Genomic DNA, 24,271 nt, shown 5'->3' on the forward strand with positions numbered 1-24,271 from the left:
CCCTGCACACTGGAACCACATTAGCTCCACTTCATTCAGACCATCTGTACCCACAGAGTTGTCCAGGGAGAGATTTGTTACTTAAATAGGTCTTGATTGTGGCTCTGCCAGAACCCCTAAGTAAGGGTAAGCCCCAGCAGCAGACCAGGGATCATACTGTGATTTAAAAAGTGACAGTCTGGTTCCTGGTTTACCCCTCTCCCCATTAGGGAAGTAATCCAAGCCAGTCCTTACACTGGTTACAGATTTCTTCACCATCTGTGCTAGCTAGCACAAAGACGCAGCGGAACAGGTTCTGCCCACTCTCTATCTCACAGTGTGACCCATGATACAGATAATTCACACAGATAAGGAATGGAAGCATCCTTACATCTTTCTTCTCCTTTGTAATATAAACAAAGTCATTATCTGCCCCATAATTTGGATCTATTTGAAGTCCATCATCTTCCAGTAATTTCCCAACTCTAAAGTTTATTTTAACAAACTACTTTTTGAACACATCCTTCCCAAGATACATTAGGATCTTTCCTGCTGACACATTAGAGAGCTTGAGCAACTCTTGAATCTGCCACAACTGTGGTAAAGAGAAGCACTCAAGCTGAATCCAGAACATTACAAAAGAAATGGGGGATGCTGGCAGGCCACTCTGTTAGGACTCTTGAACTTGTTACACCCATTTCTTTGGTCAGAAATAGCTTGAACTTGGGAACCTTCAGGGCATGCTGCAAAAGACATGTATTTGCCAGAATATGGAGACAGAGTTGAGGGTACGTTCTTGAAATGTAGAAGAGACAAGTACTTTTTTTTTTTCTTATGTGGCTGTCTGGCCAACTCCTGTTGGATCAAGGGATTGTTTTAACACTGATGGGATTATGTTGCAATATTAATAGTTAATTAACTTTCTAGAGGCATCTTTTTATTATTTAAATATTGAAAAAATAAATCCCACTTTAAGCTACCAGTAATTCCAAATTTTTAGGATCCCTTGATTAATTCTGATGGAGCAAAATCCCAGATCTGATAAAGCACTGCAGAAAAAGTAATCAGTGTGTAATCTTTTGTAACTTTTAAATGTAAATATCTCAACAGTAAGAAATAAAAATGTATCTAGTGTGCTTTCATCCATTAGCTTTTTAAAGAATTAATGGTGTATGAAATGCTGCATCTTAAAATCAGCATTTGGGGGTGGGGATTGGCTAAATGTTAATTAAGTATTACAAGAACATTTATTTTTCGTTCACAAAACTTCAGACCCACAGGAGATGTTTTCACACAGGCTTTTTTTTTTTTTTTTTAGGTGATTTCAAATATAATTACTGGCAGAGTCTAGCTATAATGTTTCAAATGTGATACAACCTCAGTAAATGTGAGAATTAATAAAACCATGGGATTAAATGCTTTGATCAATGTAAAATCAGTAGAAGTGAATCATCATTTTTAAGTTCCAAGTTCCACTCAGGAAGGTGTAAGGCCTGGGGAATTTCAGATTTTATTGAATATGATGACTAGAAACAAAGGAAACAATAAACTTACTGTGTGTTAAAATGCCTCAAAAAGGCCATACTTACGCAGCAGCCTCTTGTTTTGACAACCCTTTGATATTCATCGCCAAATAATGATCTATGGCATCTTTGTCTTTGATCAAATGAATCCTAAATTTAAATGAAAAAAAAATTAAAAGGAACACTGAGGTGCTAAAGTAGACGTCTGCAGCATGTATAATGTATCATCATTGCCACTTCGAGACAGATACATTACTTTGTCAATATTTCAGTATTTATCAGACACATTTTATAAACACCTACAAGTATCATATTAACTTTTTGGTCTGTAGCTATTCAAATCTTTATTTTTGCAGGGAAGCAGAGTTGGCTTTGGTATTTAGGGACCCTGTTATCCAAAGGTTTTATATACACACTACAGAGTTCATTTTTAGGTAAAATCAGTGTTTAGCACCCCGCTACACTCAAACTTTTTTCCAAAATGGAATCATTATGTTTTTGCCTTGACAGCATGGACTAAGCAGAGCAACAAATCTGTTTTGTACTAGCCTCTTTAGAAACCAAATTTACTCACACACAGATTGTGTAGTGTAATTTAGGCTCAGAGACAATTTTACCTATCTAAACATCTCAAGAGCATATCCTAATGGTTGACCTTCATTAAAGCCTGACCCAAAGCCCACTGAAGTCACCAAAAAGACTCCCATTGACTTCAGTGTGTTCTGTTCTAGTGGTAAGGTTGGAAATTGGACTGACAGACAATTCCATTTCAGCCAACATTTCAGTTCTTTAATTGTGACTCCAAACTCCACAAAGGCCCTGGAGTTGCAAAGGCACTATTTACTGACCAGAAAAGGAATGATGCCTTCTTATACATACTGAGAGCATCACGTTAGAGGATATTACTTTTATAGCAGTGATGTGAATTAACTTTTATTCAATAAAAAACTATGAGAAAAGAACATTAAGATTGTATGGTTAAGCCTTGTTGCATGTAAATCCATATCTCTGCCCCTTTGTGAATATGTATTACATTGCAGTCTTTAATTACTTAATTAAATCCTCTCCCTCTGATATATTTTTTCCATAATTGTATGGACATCTGGATAACATTTTGTAACATTGCCTATTACTCTATGAATGCCAGAAAAAGTCCACAAAAATCATTTATGTGTACATAAAACGGTGTTTACAAAATATACCGCACTGAAGTAGTAGGGTTGCCAGGTGTCCGATTTTCTACCAGAACGCCCGGTTGAAAAGGGACTTTGGCAGCTCCAACTGGGCAGTTAAAAGTGCGGTCGGTGGTGCTGCATCCTGGCACTGCACTGTACTGCGGAAGTGGCCAGCAGGTTCTGCTCCTAGGTGCAGGAAGCACGGGGCTCCATGCATTGTGTCCGCTCCAAGCACTGGCGCTGCACTCCCATTGGCCAGGACCGCAGCCAATGGGAGCTGGGGGGTGGGGCTGTGCCTGTGGGCGAGAACAGCACACGGAGCCTCCTGGCCCCCCTGCCTAGGAGCCGGACCTGCTGGCTGCTTCCAGGGCGCAGCACGGTGCCAGGATAGGCAGGGAGCCTGCCTTAGCCTCACTGCGCCACTGACTGGGAGCCGCCCGAGGTAATCCTGCACACCAACCCTGAGCCCCAACCCCCTATCCCAGCCCTGAACCACTCCAAACCTGGAGCCCCCTCCTGCACCCCAAACCCCTCATCCCCAGCCCCAACCCAGAGCTCACACCCCCAGCCCAGAGTCTTTACTCCCTCCCAACACCCTTCCTCAACCCGCAGCCCCCTCCCACATTCCAAATCCCTTGGCCCCATCCCCCAGCCTGGAGCCTCCTCCTGTACCCCAAACCCCTCATCCCAGCCACACCCCAGAGCCCGCACTCCGAGCCCCTGCCCTAGCCTGGAACCCCCTCCTGCACCCTGAACCCCCCATTTCTGGCCCCACCTTGGAGCCCACACCCCTCAATTACAGCCCTCACCCCCCACACACACACCCCAACCCCCTGCTCCAGCCCACTGAAAGTGAATGAGGGTGTGGGAGAGCAAGCCACCAAGGGAGGGGAAAAGTACTGAGCAGGGGTGTGGCCTTGGGGGAAGGGCGGGGCTAGGGTGTTTCAATTTTGCGTGATAGAAAGTTAGCAACCCTATGAAGTAGGAAAGAAAAATAAAAACAAAAAAATGAAAAAAAATTGCTGTCATATACAGGCCACTTAAATTCATCTCATACTTAACTATTGCTGCCTTAACTGCACTTAGTGTACTATAAGGCTAATGTACCTTATCTCATTCCTCAATTGCACCTAAGAAAGGCCATGCACATAGAACGCACTGCTGGTTACATGAAAATACATACTTTAGGGAAAAAATGTATCATAATAATCAAATTATAATCTAATTACAATCCAAATCAAAGTCTTCAGACTAAGCCTACAAGCCTAAATCAATGAAGATATTATGGACCATTAGGACAATACAAATAGTGTACAATAATGTAAAAGATGTATTACACAATACTACATGTTTAGCCAAGAAGGTAGATATATTTGAGAAATAGTATATGACTATGTAATTAAAAACAAAAACTCTTTGGCTAGATACCACCAAAATGACCTGAAACTCTGCACTTTAGGAGGTCTGCAAAAGGAACCTCCTGCTCCTTCAGGCATTCCAAATACAAAGAAAAGGCAGAAAATATCTAGAGGTAGCAATGTTCAACTTCACAATTATCTCACCAACATTTAATTTAAATCACCATTTAAATATAATCTCCAGTGAGATGGACGGAAAGTTTGTTGTCTCACCTCTGCTTCTTGGGAATCTTTATTTATTTATTTATTTTAAACACTACACTCTGTAGACAGCAAAGATGAATCACAAAGCTTAAAGTCACACTTGTCATGTAGTCCAGGTTTAAAATGATCTAATCTGATGGGGAGGGGCGGGGGAGAAATGTGCTCCAGAGTTTAAAAAAAAAAAAAAATTAAGCATAGCCAAGAATTGAACACACACACACACACACACACACACACACCCCTCACAGATAAGCTACTGTTTACAAAAGACCTACAATGTTTTATGCTGTATTAAAGAGGGTGCCAAGGAAGATATCCATCATAAAGAATTCAAGCTACTTGGAAAAATAAACACTTCTCTTAGACCTGTGCTGACACCATCAATGATGTTTGTGCACAAACAAGAAAGAAAAGACAGAAGAACCATATTAGCTTATTCACCATAAAAACACAAGAGTCAGTTCAATTACTACCAAATAGGAAAAAGGATAAAGCTCTAACCAGGGTGTTCTAAACAATCAGAATTGAAAGGAACAAAAATTATGAATGTGAAAATTATCTGGCTGCGTTTTATGTCTGTTTCGAGGTGTCATGTGCACTTATTTGGAAATGTCATTTTGTCATAATTGAGAGATGGGGTGGAGGTGAAATAGGGTAAGAATCACTATCCTTTTTCTTCCAGAAGTTGTCACTTGTTTTACCAATCAGTTTCAGCCCCCTATTTCAACGTTGCCATGACTCATCACATTTCATAAATATAGATTATATAAAGAACTTTTCCCTTTAAGTTGATTTCTATTTAGTTTTAAATTGATTTCTTATTTAAGAGAAAAAAAAATCAATTTTGTCATCTTCTTACTGATGACCAATCATACTTGCTCGCATTTTGAAGCAGCTGTTTTACAATTGTTTGCCTCCTCAGCTTATAGGGCAAAATTATCCAATTTCTTTTACTGAAAAGATTCTTTATTCATACAACAAAGAAAAAAAATCAGACTTGTAACATTCACACAAAACAGAACCACGCGAAGATAAAGAGCGATAAATACAATTTAAATCTTATCTTATTCCCACTTCAAAAACTGTTAACTTAGAGTCAAAGTTTCCCAACATTTCAATGCAGACACAAAATATCAAAGAAATCAAGTTACAGTAACATTAACATTCCCATGATTTATCACTCAACCATAATACTCAAACATGCCAACAGATTCCTTACATCCATAACAAACTCCCTTTAATTTCCAAAATAAAATTACCACATACCCCTATCCAGTTCTTAAAAAAAAAAAAAAACACACCACAATCACACAAAGGCTTATAAAGCCAACCATGGATTGTTTTGATAGTTAATAGTAACAGACTTTACTCAAAGATTATCTATTGGTAAGCTATATTAATCAAAGTCAGAGTTACCGGCCATGTTAGTATGATTTTGAAGGACCCTTGCAGGAGACACAGAGGGAGCAGGTATATGCCAAGGGAGCATGGGCATAGTGAAAGGAAGAATGTTCAAGGGAAAATGGCAAGACAGGGCTTGCTCAGGGAAGCCTGAGGGGAGTGAGAGATTCAGGGAAGCCTGGGCTACACAGAGTAAATGATCCAGCCCCATTTCTCTGCTCCAGATCCAGCAAGACGTGAACAGGGCTGGATTGCACTGAAAGGTTGCCTCAGTGTGTGGCCAGAGGCTTGGAAGGCCGTACTAAAGTGAACTACTGAAGTACTTAAACTTTTAAACATTTCACCCACCCCTCTGCCTGTTTCAGATCCGGATAGCATAAGTTTGTTGGAGGTTTTGAATAGGGAAAGAAGCTGGCTGCCTGACGTGCAAGGGAACATGGCTAGAACCAGAGAGCAAAGGTTCAATGGGGATGCAGGGAGGAAAGAGAAGTAATTGGGGGAGAGGCTTCAGGAACAGAAGGCAATGGAGGCATCCAACTGATCTGCTATGGAGTCCCAATGCTAGTGGCATAGCAGGTGTACTCCTGTGTCACTCAGACTGTGGTGACATCTTTTGAAGCTTGCACAGAGACCGCTCCAAAGCTGCTGCTAGCATTAGACTGGAGAGGGGCTACTACTGTTAGGACTAAAATACCCTGAAGGGGCCCCTACTCCTACCTTCTGGCACAGAGGGAACTGGGAGTTTGCCTCCCTCAGAAGGAATTCTAAGGGGGACAAACCATTCCAGCAAAGGGATCTATGTGTTTATATGGTGCCCACATCAACATTACTCTGCCAACAAGGGCACCTACTACCCCAGAGGATTCTGTGTATGCGGAGCTCCACTGCCACCATCCCAGAGTACTCTACTAGGGTGTGGCAATAGCAAGGAGCCCGTTGCCAGGATGGCAAGAGGCTGCTTCCATCCCTCCTTCCCCCCCACACCTATCCCATACAGAATTCTCTGCTAAATCTCTGCAAGGACTGCCCATACAAGAGCTCTCTGCTAAATCAGGCAGGAGTCCTGCCACTGTTGGTCTTCAGGCCAGCTGGAGCATCTCTGCTCCTCAACCCACTACATCCTGTTCTCAGTCTCTAAATGCTGCAGTCTGGTCCAGGAGGTAGAAAAACCCTCAGCCTTGATGCATCTCTCAATGCAGAGAACTCTTTGTTTAGGACTAAAATAAATTGATTTGGGGAGGTTAAGCAGGGCTGCTTAGCATTAATTTACTGTGACCCAACATTAAACCGATTTATTTGGAGTGGCAAGCAGCATTAATTGGGATCTCAGTACTCAACCAGTGGGAGACTAGGGTCTTCCAACCCAAGCAGTGGGGAGCAACTAACTAATGGCATACCAGGTAGCTGGAGACATGACTTGGTATGGGGTATGAGTTGAGGCACTGGTGTATTTCAGGCTGGTGAGTAGGTTTGGTCCTTGAACTATCAAGTGTTGGGTAATTTTTTCATGCCAATTTGTAAACACCTACTAAGAGGAAAGGACTCTTTTGAAAATTTAGGAGAAAGTGTATACCATGAATAGAGCTCTTTTGAAATCTATCATAATGACAAAGAAAAATGGTGGTACTAATCTCTCCTGCCTTCACTTACTTCACTGATTGTTTGAAAGCTTTTCTTCAGTCTTTAAGCAGCATCTTGAAATTTCATTGAACTTAATTTTACTGAAACTGCAGGCAACTTTGTGGATTAGATGATGCCAATTCAAGTATGGACATGTTCAGTACATAATATATTTTAGATGACAAGAAGATAATTTGGGTTCTATTGTTCTATCTTAAAAAGACAAGTGAGTTTGCACTTCCTATTGCCTTTTATTCATTATGTGCATGTAATTTTGCTAATAGATTATTTTCTTGTCTTAAACTTTTGCTTTAAAATATCCCTACTACTCAAACCATAATTTGTCTTCTCTTTAAGATATCTGATTGAAGCTATTTACAGCAAAAGTGTTAGTCTTCCAAAAGTCAATGAGACACACATACCTTGCAAGTTTTATTGAAGGGCAAACCATCTGCTCTACAAGGCTGCGATGTTCCTTTGGACACTGTATCTGCACAGGAGGCAAAGTACTCATTCTGAACTAAAAAAAAAAAATACACATAAAATTTAAAATAGTGTCTTTCCTGTGACCCATGACTTACCCTTACCCTTCCTCAGTCTTTCCCCATTTACTGTTTTTCCCCTTTTGTTTCATAATATGTGAAATTAGGTCCCTCTGCTTTAAAGACTTGCACCTGTGATTAATGTGCATATGTCTTTGCAGGATTGGGTCTTTGGAGTTACTGGATTGGGACATAATGCCTGGGACTGATTCTGATCTCATTTGTAACTGTATTGTGGTACTGCTGATTTAGATGGGTGTAACTGAGATCAGAATCAGGTTTCTTTAAGGGTCTACTGGGCTGTCAAATGTCAAAAGTATCTTATTAAATAGATAGGTAAAATAAAGAAATGATAAAACATGCAATGTGTAATAATGATGCAACAGCAGGCATTGTATTATCCTACAAAATAAATAATAGAAACCACTTAACTTTATAACTAAGTAATGCTGTATGAACACAGGCTTTTACTTATGGAGAACAAAACCAAAAAGTCCCCATCGCTATACAGAGCGGTCTAGTTTGTCTTTTTTGAAGTACATAAATGTTAACAGAACTTTTTTGTCACATACAGCTACTGTGTTCTTTCCTCTCAAGTACTCAGCCTACACTTCCCACCATTAAAGCTTCAGCTGCCAGTTCCTTCATTTTGCATGTTTGTGATCTGAGACATTAGCAGCAGGAGCACCCTTACTTTTAATTTTGGTTTAAATGTAGGTATTGCAAGACCTGCTGGCAGGCCCCAAGACATAAACTTTTAATAGGAGTGGGAAACAGGATTTTAAAGGGGGAAAGAAAGTTAGCTATTTGTTACATTTATTGAATGGAAATTTTCTGTTACTTGTCAGGAGCAGTTGATAGATACCAATCAATCAAAAGGTAGCAAAACCTATTTAAATTAGCCTTTCTGAAAAAGCAAAATCCATTTCATTGCGGCTATAGTGAGCAGTAGCACACAAAAAATATTGTGCTAAAATTTCTAAAATGCATATTTGTTCCTCATCACTTAGACTAGCATATCAATAAGGTAATGGAGGGTAAGGAAAGAGATACAGTAGGGCACTACGTTGAGGCGGCTGTGGGGATTAATAGGGATTTAATATTATTGATAACATTTACAATTGTATTTCACAGCACAAGTGAAAGCTAGACATTATACAAACACCCAGATTTACAGTATACAATGACACTTTTCATCTAAACATCTCAAACCACCATGTCATTAAAAAAACAATTAATCTCAGTCAAGAATTATAATTTTTAGAAATTCTAGATTTGTATTTGTGTCTGTGATTAAATAAGTTTTTCTATGAAAGGGAGTTCTGTTTGGCAGTGGTCTATACTGAGAGATGGTCAGTCACTGATTGGTCATTGATATTTTTGTTCCAGTGACAGGAAGGCTAGAGATGGAACAAGACTTTAGAACAAATCCTTCTATAAATCTCATCTCTTACTGCACATCTGCAATTGTATTTTACAGCCCAAGTTAGCTTCATGGCAAGATGCAATATATGTTTTAGTTTAGTGTTTAATTTGTTTTTCATTTATTTTAGTTTTTTTCTTCATAAGTGTATGAAAGTTTTGGTGATTTATTTTATTTCCAAAACTTAAGGACAAACTTTACATATAAATTATAAGTACGCAAATACAGGAAGGTATTGGTAATACATTTCAGTGAAGCAATTTATGTTAATATCCCTTTAAACTCATTTTGATGTTCATTTAAATGAGTGATAATCTCTCTACATTTTACTTATTCTGCATGGGTCAAATTGTACTGCATTTACTAATAGCAATCAGACAATCCACAGGATAAACTGATATTCTGTGAAAGAGAGTAGCATAATTCGACTTTAAATAGGGGCCAGATCTATCTCCCACTGAAGTCAATAGGAGTCTTTCCACTGGTTTCAATGAGAGATGGACTAGACACTAAGGGCCTGATCCAAAACCCACCAAAGTCAATAGAAAGGCTTCTATTGATTTTAATGGGCTTTGGAGAAGACCATAAGGCTCTGATTCAGCATATCACTTAAGCATGAAGTACATATTAAAATTAAGCAAGTGATTCAGGGGACATGAAATGAAATTAAAAAGGTGGGAAATTCAAAGCCAATATAAAGGAAATACTTTTTCACACAACATGTGATTAAACTATGAAGCTCACTAACTCAGGAAATTGCTGAACCCATAATTTAACAAGATTCAAAGAGGGACTGGATAGTTATACGGATATGAAAATACCCACGGTTATCACTGTGATGTTCTATAAAAAGATCACCATTTATATCATTGTTTGTTACAACTGTTATACAATTGCAATAGATCTTCTATAAAGTATCATTGGAAAATTTGAAATCTGTTGCACAAGGTTATCCTGTTTATGTTGTGTGTATTAGCAAAGATTCATAACTTCCTACACATTGATATGTGCTTGGGTAACACCCACAAGATAGATTTATATCCAGACGAGCCAGACATGGTTAAGGAGAATCAACTCTTCTAATAGGCCTCTCTTGAGAATGTCTCAGAGAGCATATGGGCAATGGAGGCCCACTGACTTAGCAGGGCATATAGAACATGTGATGCTTCACTCCATGTTTGAGATAGTAATTCTCCATACGCGTGGGCTGCGGGGTATAAATTGGAGAGTGTGATATCATTCTCTTGCCTCTTTCCTGCTCCACATCTCTGGATTATGATGTCTAACAAAGAAGAACTTTGAACAATGACCTGAGGACCCCAATATCTGGGGAGAATCAGAGAGACTTTTGCAAACTGGCAGATTTAAAAATCACTGCTATTATCCTGATCTACAAACAACTGGATTCATTTTAACCTCTTAACTCTTCTTTTTTTATACATTAATAAACGTTTAGTTTTGTAATTACTAAAGGATTGGCTACTGGAGTGGGTTTTGGGGAAGAACTGAAATATATTTAATCTGGGTGTGCCTCTGGTTCTTTTGAACTGGAAAAACCTAATATATGGGATTCTTGGTTTTAATAATTTATCATAGAAGTCTGGTTTGGTACATGAGGGGCTAGAGGGCCTGAAAGGGGGCTGTCTTTGGCTTCATTATAACTAGGGTGACCAGATATCACGATTTTAGGGTCTCTCTTTATGTAGGCTCCTATTACCAGTCACCCCCATCCCAATTTTTCACATTTGCTGTCTGGTCACCCTAATTATAACTAATATAGTATTTTGGAAGCAAACATTTGTTACTGGCTTAGTGAAATTTCATGATAGAATAGACCACCAGTTTGGGATACATGCCCTCTTTTATGTCAGTCTGACCTGAGAATGGCACTCTTAGCTGTGTCCCCTACCAGGCAGCATGATAATCTTAACTAATGACAACATTTTGGAAGGGATATTAAACCTTGTGCTTCAGGGTTTAAGCCAATCGCTATTAGATAGCGTGATGATTGCTGTGTATGTTGGGGACAGGTTATCCCACATTGCCTAGTATGGCATTCTTATTCCCTCCTCTGAAGCATCTGGTGTTGGCCATTGTAAGAGACAGAATAACAGATTAGACAGACTGGGTCTGATTCATAGAGCCTTGTGAGAATACAAAATTTGTATCTGCATCCGATCAGTGATCCACACACATGGTCAGTGAATATCTGCAGATTTGAAGGGCTCTAGATAGAAAATCTGGATCCTTATCCATCCATGATCTGCAAACATGGTCTGCGGATATCCACTGCATCTGCAGATATCCACAGATATAAAGCTGATATCTGCAGATTTGCAGGGCTCTACTGATCCAGTATGGCAATTCCTGTGTTCCTATGATTAAGGACTTTGCTGCCACAATAGGCATTCTAGAAATCAATAAAGTCAATCTTACAGGGCTTTGGACTGGAGAATGGTAGAGGATAGAGAATATAACTGAACACTTACTGTATAGAAGGCACTTGTTCACTCCTAAGATGGCTAAAAATAAGGATAACAAATTTATAGACTCTATAGAATTCAAATGAAGTTATTAAATTTACTCTATATAATGGCTAATATCATTTTGTTTCATCTACCTCTCTTCTAAAGCATGTTCCAAATCCACACACCATTAAAACCAATCAGCTTTTGCAGTAATAGGGATCAAGACATTTAGTTGCCCTCAAATAGAGTATTGACTTTAAGCTCTCGGAGCAGAGGCCATGTCACTTTTCATCTGCAAAGCACCATAAATGCTTATGGCACTGTACAAAAGCCCTGACTCTGCAACCTGATTCACGCAGCCAAACTCCTAAGTTCATGATGAGTGTGTCAAAAGTTAACGGAACTTTGCATGGGCCCAAATCCTCCCATATGATCCACTTACATGAATGGGTGCCACAGAGATATCTGTATAACCATTTATCTATTATATGACTAACTGTATAAAATTGATACTTATTTATAAAATATTCAAGAATAACAAAATGTCACCTTGACAAAAGACCACCACCAAAGTGTGATGCTTCCATCCCTCTATGCTGAATCAAGACTTCAAGAAACAACATCCATGAACAGTGTGTGAAGTAAAGCATTTTCAGTCATGTCTATGTTACAGACTTTTAAGGGGAAATTCCCCCTGTGCTACAACTTTCAGCTGCTCAAAATGCTGGATCTCACCAGAGCTTTTCCTACATTAGGTCTCCCAGTAGTGTTAGCACCAGTAGCAATGTTTTCTGAACATTCCCTAGTGAAGAGGCAGCCTTCCTGAGAACTGGTGCTGCTTCACTAACCATGCCATCAGAAAACAGGAAAAGAGAAAGACCAGCAGCAATATGAAGATAGATATGTAGGTAAGAAAAGGATGAAAACAGAAGAGGAGGGATAAGGCTGAAGTGGCTTTGAGAGATGGGAACTAAAAACAAAGAGCTTAAGAATAATGGATAAAAACACAGTTAAAGGAATTCACTGTGTGATGCATCATTTTAATGTACAACATGGAACAGCATGTCACACAGTGGAGGATTGAGGACTCTTGCCATTTGCAATTTTTTAGATTTTTGCAAATTAAGTATCTGATGAACTTTGAGGAGGGTAAAGGAAATCTTATATTAACCAACTGCAAATTTGTCTGGGAACACACTATTCTTTGTGTAACTTAACTGCAGACTCTTAATTGTTTGCTTATTTAATTTTTTAAACATGCTCCAGTTTGCAAGAAGCTAGGGAAAGTATTTTAAACTGATAAGTGTTGAGTGAGCGGTGCTCCTACTGCTCCCCTCAGGATTCTTTTCAATCACTTTTTCCAGCACACTCAGGACTCAGCTCCAGGAGACTCGAACCACCTCATTGTGTTGCATTTACAATAGCAACAGGGCAAATAATATTTTGAAAAGAAAAGCACTTGTGGCACACAACACAGGAGCGAGCCTCCAGCTCAGTGCAAGGGCCCTGACACCATGGCACCGCCCAAGCAGGCAGCACGAATCGCACCGCGGCTTCTGCGCCTCTTTGGACGTACAGCGCCAGACACACTCTCCAGCTTACTCCCAGTGGAGAGCCCTGCGAGCGCCGGTGCTGTGCAGATCTGCTCCGAGCAGCAAGATCCCCCCGCCCACACGAAGGGCTGGGGGTATCCTCGCTGTCCTCCCGCACTTCGCACGGCACCACCCCGGGAGGGGGCAAACCGGAAACCCACAGAGGGATTAACGCCCCCCACCCCAGGGGCCCGGCAAGCGGGGCCTCACCCGACCAACCCCGCCTCTAGCACCGAACCCCCGCGGGGTGACTGAGCCGGGTAGGGAGCGATACCCACACGGGCCCCGCTCACCCGCCGGCGCAGCTACACCTACCGCAGCTCGGCGAGTCCTAGGACGCGCAGAGTCGTTACCATGGGAACCGGGGCCGTGCCTGCGGGGAGGGGCCGGACCGACAAGTGATGTGAGCATGCGCAGTAACCGCGGCTGAGGTCGGGGCATTCGGTTCTGCCCTTGGTTGGCGTCACCGTCTGTTCGCTGCTGTGAACGGGGCGGGGATAGAATTGCGCCCGGTCTGAGAGGCACACGGGGCGGGGCAGGAGGCTGGAACCGGGTAGAGGCGCTGCCAGGCAGCCGCGGCGGCGGCGGCGATCCCGGCGTAGGGAGGAGCAGGGGGATTGGAAGGGGACGCCCTTGGGGTGAGCCCGCGGCAGTGGTTGCAGAAATTGGGTGTCGGTGGCCGAGGGGGGTTTGTTTCCTGGCGGGACGGAACGTCTCAGCAGCCGCAGCATGGCCCAGTGCCTCGGCAGAGCAGCTCTTCCCTCTGTGAGATGATGTACCCAGCTGCGAAAGGAGACCGGAGTCTATGAACCCTTAGCGCGCACGCAGACTAAACAAGTCCGAACGTACATACTTTTCTGGGGTTTCAAATACCGCCTTGTCAATGCACAGAGCTGTGACATGACTGCATGGAGCCTCAGAACAGTTCACACAGTTGTCTAAGGGGCTGCTCAGGTGGCTGGAGTAGTACGCCCAGTTCCTGTCCTACACTAGAAATTGGTAGGTTTCAGAGTAGCAGCGGTGTTAGTCTGTATTCGCAAAAAGAAAAAGGAGGACTTGTGGCACCTTAGTGAGTAACCAGTTTATTTGAGCATGAGCTTTTGTGAGCTACAGCTCACTTCAGCGGATGCATTCAGTGGAAAAATACAGTGAGGAGATTTATATACACACAGAGCATGAAAAAATGGGTGTTATCATACATATTGTAAGGGGAGTGATCACTTAAGATGAGTTATTACCAGCAAGGGGGGGGGGGGTGAAAACCTTTTGTAGTGATAATCAAGGTGGGCCATTGCCAGCAGTTAACAGGAACATCTGATTTGTGTCCATTTATTCTTTTACGTAGAGACCGTCCAGTTTGACCAATGTACATGGCAGAGGGGCATTGCTGGCACATGATGGCATATATCACATTGGTAGATGTGCAGGTGAACGAGCCTCTGATAGTGTGGCTGATGTGAAAAGAATAAATGGACACAAATCAGATGTCAAGAATTATAACATTCATAAACCAGTTGGAGAACACTTCAATCTCTCTGGTCACTCGATTACAGACCTAAAGGTTGCAATATTACAACAAAAAGACTTCAAAAACAGATTCCACTGAGAGACTGCTGAATTGGAATTAATTTGCAAACTGGATACAATTAATTTAGGCTTGAATAGAGACTGGGTGTGGATGTGTCATTACACAAGGTAAAACTATTTCCCCATGTTTATTTCCCCCCAACCCCCCACTGCTCCTCAGACGTTCCTGTTATCTGCTGGCAATGGCCCACCTTGATTATCACTACAAAAGATTTCCCTCCCCCCGCCTGCTTTTAATAGTTCATCTTAAGTGATCACTGTCCTTACAATATGTATGGTAACACCCATTTTTTCATGTTCTGGGTGTATATAAATCTCCTCACTTTTTTTTCCACTGAATGCATCCGATGAAGTGAGCTGTAGCTCACGAAAGCTTATGCTCAAATAATTTGGTTAGTCTGTAAGGTGCCACTAGTACTCCTTTTCTTTTTACTAGAAATTGAGTTTCAGTCCGTTTATTTTATTTTTTTAAAAAAGCAGTATTTTTATGACTCATTGTCCACAAAACATATTCTACCTTGGTTATCATTGTGCTCCTGCATGTATGACTTGAGTAGTAAACTCTTTGAGAATGGTTTCAGAGTAGTAGCAGTGTTAGTCTGTATCAGCAAAAACAAGGAGTACTTGTGGCACCTTAAGACTAACAAATTTATTTGGGCATAAGCTTTCGTGGGATAAAACTCCATGCTTATGCCCAAATAAATTTGTCAGTCTTAAGGTGCTCGTTGTCTTTGAGAATGGTCTTTCAACAAGTTTTGCACTCACCTTATAGTAATGGCATCTAGGCCCTGTTTCCCTCATTTGCTTATAAGAATGTGCCAAAAACCTCTCAAGTCCAGGTATATCCTGCCAACTAATTCCCCCCATCCACTGCGCTGGTTATCCTGTCAAAGGAAGTGAGGTTGGGTTAGCACAATTTGTTCTTGACAAACCAATGCTGGCTTTTACTTATCACCTTATTCTCCATGTTTGAACAATTTGATTAAAAAAAAATCACACACAAAAAACCCACCGAGACACAAGGTAGTTTACTGCCCAAAAACTTAATTAAGGGAGAGTTAAAGCTTGCCTAGTGGTGCCTTATGCCCTTCTGGAATGTGGAGAGTAGTTAAACTTAAGTCTCTGAAAACCAAGAAATTCAAGGGTAATTGTCATAAATATAAAGGGAAGGGTAAACCCCTTTAAAATCCCTCCTGGCCAGAGGAAAAATCCTCTCACCTGTAAAGGGTTAAGAAGCTAAAGGTAACCTCGCTGGCACCTGACCAAAATGACCAATGAGGAGACAAGACACTTTCAAAAGCTGGGAGGAGGGAGAGAAACAAAGGGTCTCTGTCTGTCTATATGCTGCTTTTGCCGGGGATAGAACAGGAATGGAGTCTTAGAATTTTTAGTAAGTAATCTAGCTAGGTATGTGTTAGATTAGGATTTCTTTAAATGGCTGAGAAAAGAACTGTGCTGAATAGAATGACTATTTCTGTCTGTATGTCTGTTTTGTAACTTAAAGTTTTGCCTAAAGGGATTCTCTATGTTTTGAATCTAATTACCTTGTAAGGTATCTACCATCCTGATTTTACAGGGGTGATTCCTTTACTCCTATTTACTTCTATTTCTATTAAAAGAAATGTTTTTTTGTAAGAAAACTGAATGCTTTTTCATTGTTCTCAGATCCAAGGGTTTGGGTCTGTGGTCACCTATGCAAATTGGTGAGGATCTTTACCAAACCTTTCCCAGGAAGTGGGGTGCAAGGGTTGGGAGGATTTTGGGGGGAAAGACGTGTCCAAACTACGTTTCCCAGTAAACCCAGTTAGAGTTTGGTGGTGGCAGTGGATATTCCAAGGACAAAGGATAAAATTAATTTGTACCTTGGGGAAGTTTTAACCTAAGCTGGTAAAAGTAAGCTTAGGGGGTTTTCATGCAGGTCCCCACATCTGTACCCTAGAGTTCAGAGTGGGGGAGGAACCTTGACAGTAATGTACACACAACCCCTGCAATGCAACCTTAGCTCATCTTCTCCCTTTGAGCTTTGACCAACAAACCAGTAAGATACATGGTGGCATTCTACCCTTACAGATGCTACAGAGCACTTTGTTATATAGTACCCATGTGCTCTGTTCCCAAAATAACTTTTTGCTCAAGCAGATCTTTGGTTTAGGTCCAATTTATAGCAAAGAGGAGCTGCCCACATCTGGTCTCCACTCAAAACCGAGCCTACTCTACACTCATCACCCTAGACTTGCAAAATGTTATCTCCCATTTACCCTTGCTCAGAGGATTGCTTCTGAGACATTGTCTTCACTTATCCCTCAGCCCCAGAGATGACCACCATGTTTACCACCTGACTGCTAACAATTCTCATGGCAAGATAATGTCCTTGTGCACCCCCGCCGACACAGCCTATAGACTCAGCACTGAAAGGAGGAATAATTGATCCCTTAAGGCAGTGGCTCTCAACCTTTCCAGACTACTGTACCCCTTTCAGGAGCCTGATTTGTCTTGTGTACCCCCAAGTTTTATCTCACATAAAAATTACTTGCTTACAAAATCAGATATAAAAGTATATTTCTGTGTATAGTATATAGAGCAATATAAACAAGTTATTTTATGACATTTTAGTTTGTACTGACTTCTCTAGTATGTTTTATGTATCCTGTTGTAAAAGTAGGCAAATATCTAGATGAGTTGTTGTATCCCCTGGAAGACTTCTGTGTACCCCTGGTTGAGAACCACTGCCTTGACAATTCTGCCAACCTGGTCCAACTAATCCCTCCACCATTCAGTACAGCTACACTGAACACAGACAATGGCAGTTGCAGTGCATGCAGCTAAATACTTGTGTTCAGGTCTGTGGAACACAACACAACCAACAGTACAATCTTAATCCCTCCTCAGGTCTACTTATTATAGCAACACTTACGGAACCATCCCCAGTGGCTATTGCCAGCTCCAGGGGGCAGAGTTAAAGCAAATTTAAATCAAAACGGACATTGCAAGGACTAGCAGAGTGGGAAAGAGCAGGGGAGCAAATGCTGACAGGGAGTAAAGCTTGCTGCCTTAGGACCTGTCAATGGGGAAAGATATGGCATAGCAAATTGTGGCAGGGAAGCAAAACACACTTAGATGTCAGTAGATGCAACGAGTAGCAAATTGTTCTGAAAGTAATTTGTAACTACACTGACAATGCAGTTTCAGGCACCCCATCTCATCCTTGGGTCCCTGACTCCCTGACCTGGGGGCCCTCAATGTTAATCATGATAGGTGTATAGGGTTGCCAATTTTGGCTGGCTGAATTCCTGGAGGTTTGATCACAGGACACAATTTTTAATTAAAGATTAATCTTTAATTCCTGGCGACTCCAGGGCAATCCTGGAGGCTTGGCAACCCCAGGTGTATGGCAGTTGCACACAGAGGGACTGCAATCTTAGTGTGGAGAGCTAATGTCAGTGTTACACCTCCTTCATGGCCTGTCTCCACAGTGGGAGCCTCTCCAAAATCTTGACTTCCACTGGAAAAAAAATTAAGTTTCTTTCCCTTATCCTCACCACACAACCATCCCTAGCAAAAATGAGGACAACCTGGTGATAGTGTTGTTCTACCTTTCAAAGTCTGCAGGCAGGCAGCACCAAAACTGTTGCTCCTATTTTTTTCTGGCTGCTTCAGCCCCAGAGTGAAATTAACTGGGATTAAGCTCCATGGCTGCTAATTGGACTCCTTAGGCAGGAGTGAAAAAGCCAGTTATGTCAGTTTTATTGCTGTTGTTTTGAGGAGTAAGCAGCAGCAGCCAAGGCAGGCACTGGTGCTATTCCATGGGGGAAGAGAAACCAAATAGCAAGGCTGATGAGCCAAATGCTAAAAGTTTTGGAAAGGAAAATGTTGGATTCAAAGCTGCCAGAGAAGAACCTGACATCATGGTTACAAAACTTCAGACTGAGGAGAACAGTGGATTTTTCAGTAACAGATGAGGTGAAGGCAGCTGGAGTTTGAAGGGGAGAAGATAAATTCAGTTTTTCACTGAGAAAGAGTTATTGGATAAGCACTTGAAGATTCAAGAGTTAAGGGAGAGAAACCACCCAGATGAGATTATGCAGGGTTTAACTGAAAAGAGAACAGATGAGCACAGAGCTTCAAGGGATGCAAATTTGCAGTAAAGACTAAATTCCTATTGTAATATCGGCATCATACAAGAATAGCGGTCTCTCATTGTCCCTTTGTAATAGGCTGAAATCTCCATTCCCTGCTTTAGTGGGCATTGATCCTGCTAGTAAAGGGATAAAATGGTTCTGCTGCCTTTAGGCAAATTACTCATTGTCCCAATTCCAGTTTAATGTAAGCAAGGTGGGAGTGGCTCTCTGAAGGGAGAGGATCTAGGGTGTACGCTAAGCAGTCCTAGGATCGGAAGCCTCAGAGCACCCAAGTTTGGGGAGAAGCCTGGAGCTGAACTTTTATCTTGTTAAGTTTTTGTTGTTCCTAAACTAAACCCCATGAAGGGATAGATTGTTGACTGGACACAGTGAAATGGCTTTGGTTTAGAGAAGGTTGACCAAAGCACCTTCCAGGCATCCTTGATAAAGAAATTCCCTCCTAAGTTTTACCTGTCTAGATGAGGTATAATAGCAAATCATTTATCAGTCATTGCAAGAGGCTTTGGGCTTTGTATCATTTGCCAAAAGGTGGCCCAATGCAAAACAGAGTTCTCCAATATGGTTGCTCTGATACTAAAGTACAGTGCACAGTAACAAGCCTCAGTGTGGAATGCTGCGTCTAGATCAGTGCAGTTATCCACTCTTCACTAGACTTTACAGGATATACTTCTGTATTAAAGACAAAGGTGGCTGAAATAGCCTCCAATGCATGCCAGCTTTAGGGAAATCCTGCTTCAAAGCACAAGCAGAGGCCTACATTGCCTTTAGCTGCTCTTCCTCCTTTGATAATGCGGCGCTGGTGACGGAGCAGATATATTATAATTCAGCTTGGCAGAATTCGATCTTTGTTTATATCATTTCAATGGTAAAGGTCAATGTTTATTTTAAAACATTTTAAATTTATCTATTTAACATTTTCACAGTTGTGGGAAATTATGGAGGGGAGGGTTAAAATGATTATTTAATGACAGTAGACTCAAGATTCAAAAAGGTAAAGTTTTATAACTGTTAAAACACAAATCATCAACATCACGTCAAAATATACAAAATAAATAGCCTTAAACTGAATTCTAATAAGTTCTCAAGCAGCATTTTTCTTATTTTTGCCTGTCAATTTGAATGATCATCAATGAAAATATTTGTTCCTTGGTTTGTGTGTGTACAGTGAAATTGAGGTGTACTGACATTTACTGACAAAAATCGAATCCTTCCAAATTTAATTATATAGTAGATTCCACTTATTAGCAACCCCTCATTTGCCAGCAAAATGTTGCCATTATCTGGCAGTTGCCAATAAGTGGAAGGCAGGTTTGCAAGGTCGCAGTCAGGGAAGGAAGCCCTGCAACCTTGATGTGGTCAGGGCAGCAGTGGAGAGGGGAGCTTCAACCTGAATATTGTGGCTTTCTAAGAGGAGTGAAGGTGCGAGGGGGTTCACAGAATTTCATAGTACCTCTCCCTGCACCATCCCGGGATCGCAACTCAGCACACCCCAGCGCTTCGTTCCATGGGTACAATGTCCCAACGGGGCACAGCTTGGAGAGAGCACTGTGCAGCTCCAGTGTCTGGGCACATCCCAGCACTTCCTTCCCTGGCGGCAGGCTCGCAAACCTGCCTGCAGGTTTGCAAAAGTATGTATTGGATGAATGGACTATAAGGTGGATAGAAAGCTGGCTAGATCGTCAGGCTCAACAGGTAGTGATCAACAGCTTGGTGTCTAGTTGGCAGCCGGTAACAAGCAGAGTGCTGCAGCGGTCGGTCCTGGGGCCGGTTTTGTTCAACATCTTTATTAATGAACTGGACGATGGGATAGATCGCACCCTCAGCAAGTTCACGGAGGACACTAAAATGCGGGGAGAGGTAGATATGCTGGAGGGGAGGGATAGGGTCCAGTGAGCTAGACAAATTGGAGGATTGAGCCAAAAGAAATCTGATGAGGTTCAACAAGGACAAGTGCAGAGTCCTGCACTTAGGAAGGAAGAATCCCATGGACTGCTACAGGCTGGGGACCGACTGGCTAAGCAGCAGTTCTGCAGAAAAGGACCTGGGGATTACAGTGGATGAGAAGCTGGATCCGAGTCAGTAATGTGCCCTTGTTGCCAAGAAGGCTAACAGCATATTGGGCTGCATGAGTAGGAGCATTGCCAGCGGATCAAGGGAAGTGATCATTCCCCTTTTTTCAGCACTGGTGAGGCCACATCTGGAGTACTGTGTCCAGTTTTGGGGCCCCCACTACAGAAAGGATGTGGACAAATTGGAGAGAGTCCAGCAGAGGGCAATGAAAGTGATCTGGGGGTTGGGGCATGTGACTTACGAGGAGAGGCTGAGGGAACTGGGCTTATTTAGTCTGCAGAAGAGAAGAGTGAGGGGGGAATGTGATAGCAGCCTTCAACTATCTGAAGGGCGGTTCTAAAGAGGATGGAGCTCGGCTGTTCTCAGTGGTGGCAGATGACAGAACAAGGAGCAATGGTCTCAAGTTGTAGTGGGGGAGGTTTAGGTTGGATATTAGGAAACACTGTTTCACTAGGAGGGTGATGATGCACTGGAATGGGTTACCTAGGGAGGTGGTGTAATCTCCATCCTTAGAGGTTTTTAAGGCCTGGCTTGACAAAGCCCTAGCTGGGATGATTTAGTTGATGTCCTGCTTTGAGCAGGGGGTTGGACTAGATGACCTTCTGAGGTCTCTTCCAACCCTAATCTTTTATGATTCTTCTATTATAAAACTGCAGCACCAAAGGCTTCACAGAAGTATTGCAAGTACTGTGACTGAGTGTACAGGACCCTGGACTGGAACTTCAAAGATGTGGGTGCAATTACCCAGATCTGCCCCTAATCTGACCTCTTTCCCTCGCAGCCTTTGTTGTCATGTCTATTGATATGACAAGAAACAAATCCTGGCCCCAAAAGTTTATTAGGTGTATGTACAGTGTCTAGCACAATGGGGATATAGTCTCAGTGGGGGCCTTTAGGTACTACCATAATACATAGTTTTAATAGTTACTGTTATTAGACATTTTACCAAAAGTCTTTGTATAAATTTAAATTGCTGGTTTTATGAAATGATCAGCAATTTTGCAGGATAGGTTTAATTGCTCTGTAAGAATATCTGTTTACATGCACTAGGCTAAATGGAGTGGAGGAATATTGTGACTTGGTCAATGTAGAGATTTAAATGTTACATAGTGTTTAGAAAAGGTTGATTTCTTTGGGGTTGGAGAGGGGGGTGGTGGTTCAGAACTAACTAAGAAAAAACCTTGTCCCAGCAAACCTTAAAACTAAAAGGGTCATTCATATATATATATATATATAATCACCCAAAACAGATTGACAATACTGAGGCACTTGAATCAGCTCAGTTTTGAAGGAAAAGGTTCATTTAAAAAATACAGACTTCATTTCACATTTCAAGCACAAAACAGTATGTATCATGTCTTTTTATAAATTGTTGTCTATTTTATATATATATATATATATATATATATATATATATATATATATATAAAATTTTGGAACAGAAAATTTATGAAAATTGATGTTTCTAACAATTATATATAATAGTTAGAAATATATATATATAGAAATGTTAGAAACATCAATTTTCATAAATTTTCTGTTCCAAAATTTTTATATATATATAAAAAAAATAATTTATAAAGAGACATGATACATACTGTTTTGTGCTTGAAATGTATGTGAAATGAAGTCTGTATTTTTTAAATGAACCTTTTCCTTCAAAACTGAGCTGATTCAAGCGCCTCAGTATTGTCAATCTGTTTTGGGTGTTTTGTTTTTATAAACTCAGAAAATTTTTGACATTGGCTCTGATTTCACTTAAACATAGAAGGGTCCTGCTCTAGTTTAAACTGCTGGCAGAAGAGTATTTATGCCATCAGAAGATCAGGTGTAGTGGAGTTCAGCTCTGCCACACTCCCTCTTGGTGCCGTCTTATGTCAGGTGGCAGGGCAGACACGTACAGGAGGCAAATGTGTACTGTCTGCCAGCTTTATGCCAACAGAGCTTCTTCATATACAGGCCACTTTGTGCTGCATAATGGAGAATCTAAGCCAATATCTACTTGATTAATCCCTACCATGATGAATTGTATTTTGCACTTTTCATACACAGATATCCTCCTGTAGGAGAAAATACTATCAGCTCTCCACAGTGAAGGATACAACACCAATATTTAAAAAAAATCCAAGCTAATAAAATGGGTGACCAAAAACAAACAAAGCTGCTAGACTGCCACTAGCTGACCAGAGGGATGGGTTACATGTGATGTGCGCACTTGTGTCTATGATCCCAAATAAATGTGGCATCCTCAGTTTGTTGTTTTCCCTTAGTCTCTGTTTTAGGAAATTTTTTTCTTCTAACCAAATTGATATGTAAGACTTTTAGCCTGTCAGTGTTGACAATGCTATTTCAGGCAGACACTAAAGTTGTTTGTAAAAGAGATGGACTATTACCTGTCCAGCATGTCAGAGGAGAACTTGAATGAAAAAACAAGAGCTTGAGGCCTTCACACCTGCTCAGTTACAAAGAAAATTTGTGAGAACTGGAAAAGATTCAAACAGCAGCCTGACATTTATTGGCAACATTCCGGGGGGGAGGGGGGGCGAATCTAGCTAAGCACTGAACAAGCAGTGATTTTACTCCATGTTAGGGTCTCCTGTATTAAACATTTATAAGTCATTTTACTTGAAAGACTAGTAAGAAAAAAAATCTTATGGAGATATTTTAGAAGTTCCAAAGGATCCCTCAACCCAAACAACATACAGGAGGCATGTCTTTAACATACAGAATCAAAGCCAGTCTGTACCTGTGTAGTAATATGGAGAGACAGTAGCCTTTCCATAGTGAAGGATGAAACCAGCTTCCATTAAAAAGCTGTATTTTAGCATCCTTGTAACTGGCTTGGAAGTTTGTTTGGCCTGAAAATTGTCAGATTCACTCTGAAGAAGAGAGTTCATTTTTGCAAAGTCTGAACAAAAATGTCAAAGTGATTAACATTTTGTGTGTGGATAAGTTTGGGCTCAGTCCTGCTCCCATTCCTTTCAGTGGAAATTATGGGACCAATCCTGTAAATGTTGATGTGAATTGGAGGGGTTCTGTTTGCTTGGATTTTACTACTGTTGATTGAGCAAGGTAAAAACTACCTAAACTTTACACATAAGGTACCTATAAAACACACAAGGCCAAATTT

The 24,271-nt window shown here is 41.2% G+C and overlaps 1 protein-coding gene across 1 annotated transcript in view; it reads right to left on the reverse strand.

Annotated features, from left to right (window-relative positions):
* TTC29 (tetratricopeptide repeat domain 29) overlaps positions 1–24,271 on the reverse strand; it is a 359,710-nt gene that overhangs the window by 191,738 nt on the left and 143,701 nt on the right. The window contains exons 2-3 of the mRNA XM_073341296.2: positions 7,743–7,840; positions 1,569–1,652 (exon numbers count right to left, since the gene is read on the reverse strand). Coding sequence (XP_073197397.1) covers positions 1,569–1,652; positions 7,743–7,834 — 176 coding nt within the window. The 5' untranslated portion in view covers positions 7,835–7,840. The remainder of the gene's footprint in view (positions 1–1,568; positions 1,653–7,742; positions 7,841–24,271) is intronic.

This window comes from Lepidochelys kempii, chromosome 4, assembly GCF_965140285.1.
Source record: "Lepidochelys kempii isolate rLepKem1 chromosome 4, rLepKem1.hap1, whole genome shotgun sequence".
NCBI lineage: Eukaryota > Metazoa > Chordata > Testudines > Cheloniidae > Lepidochelys > Lepidochelys kempii.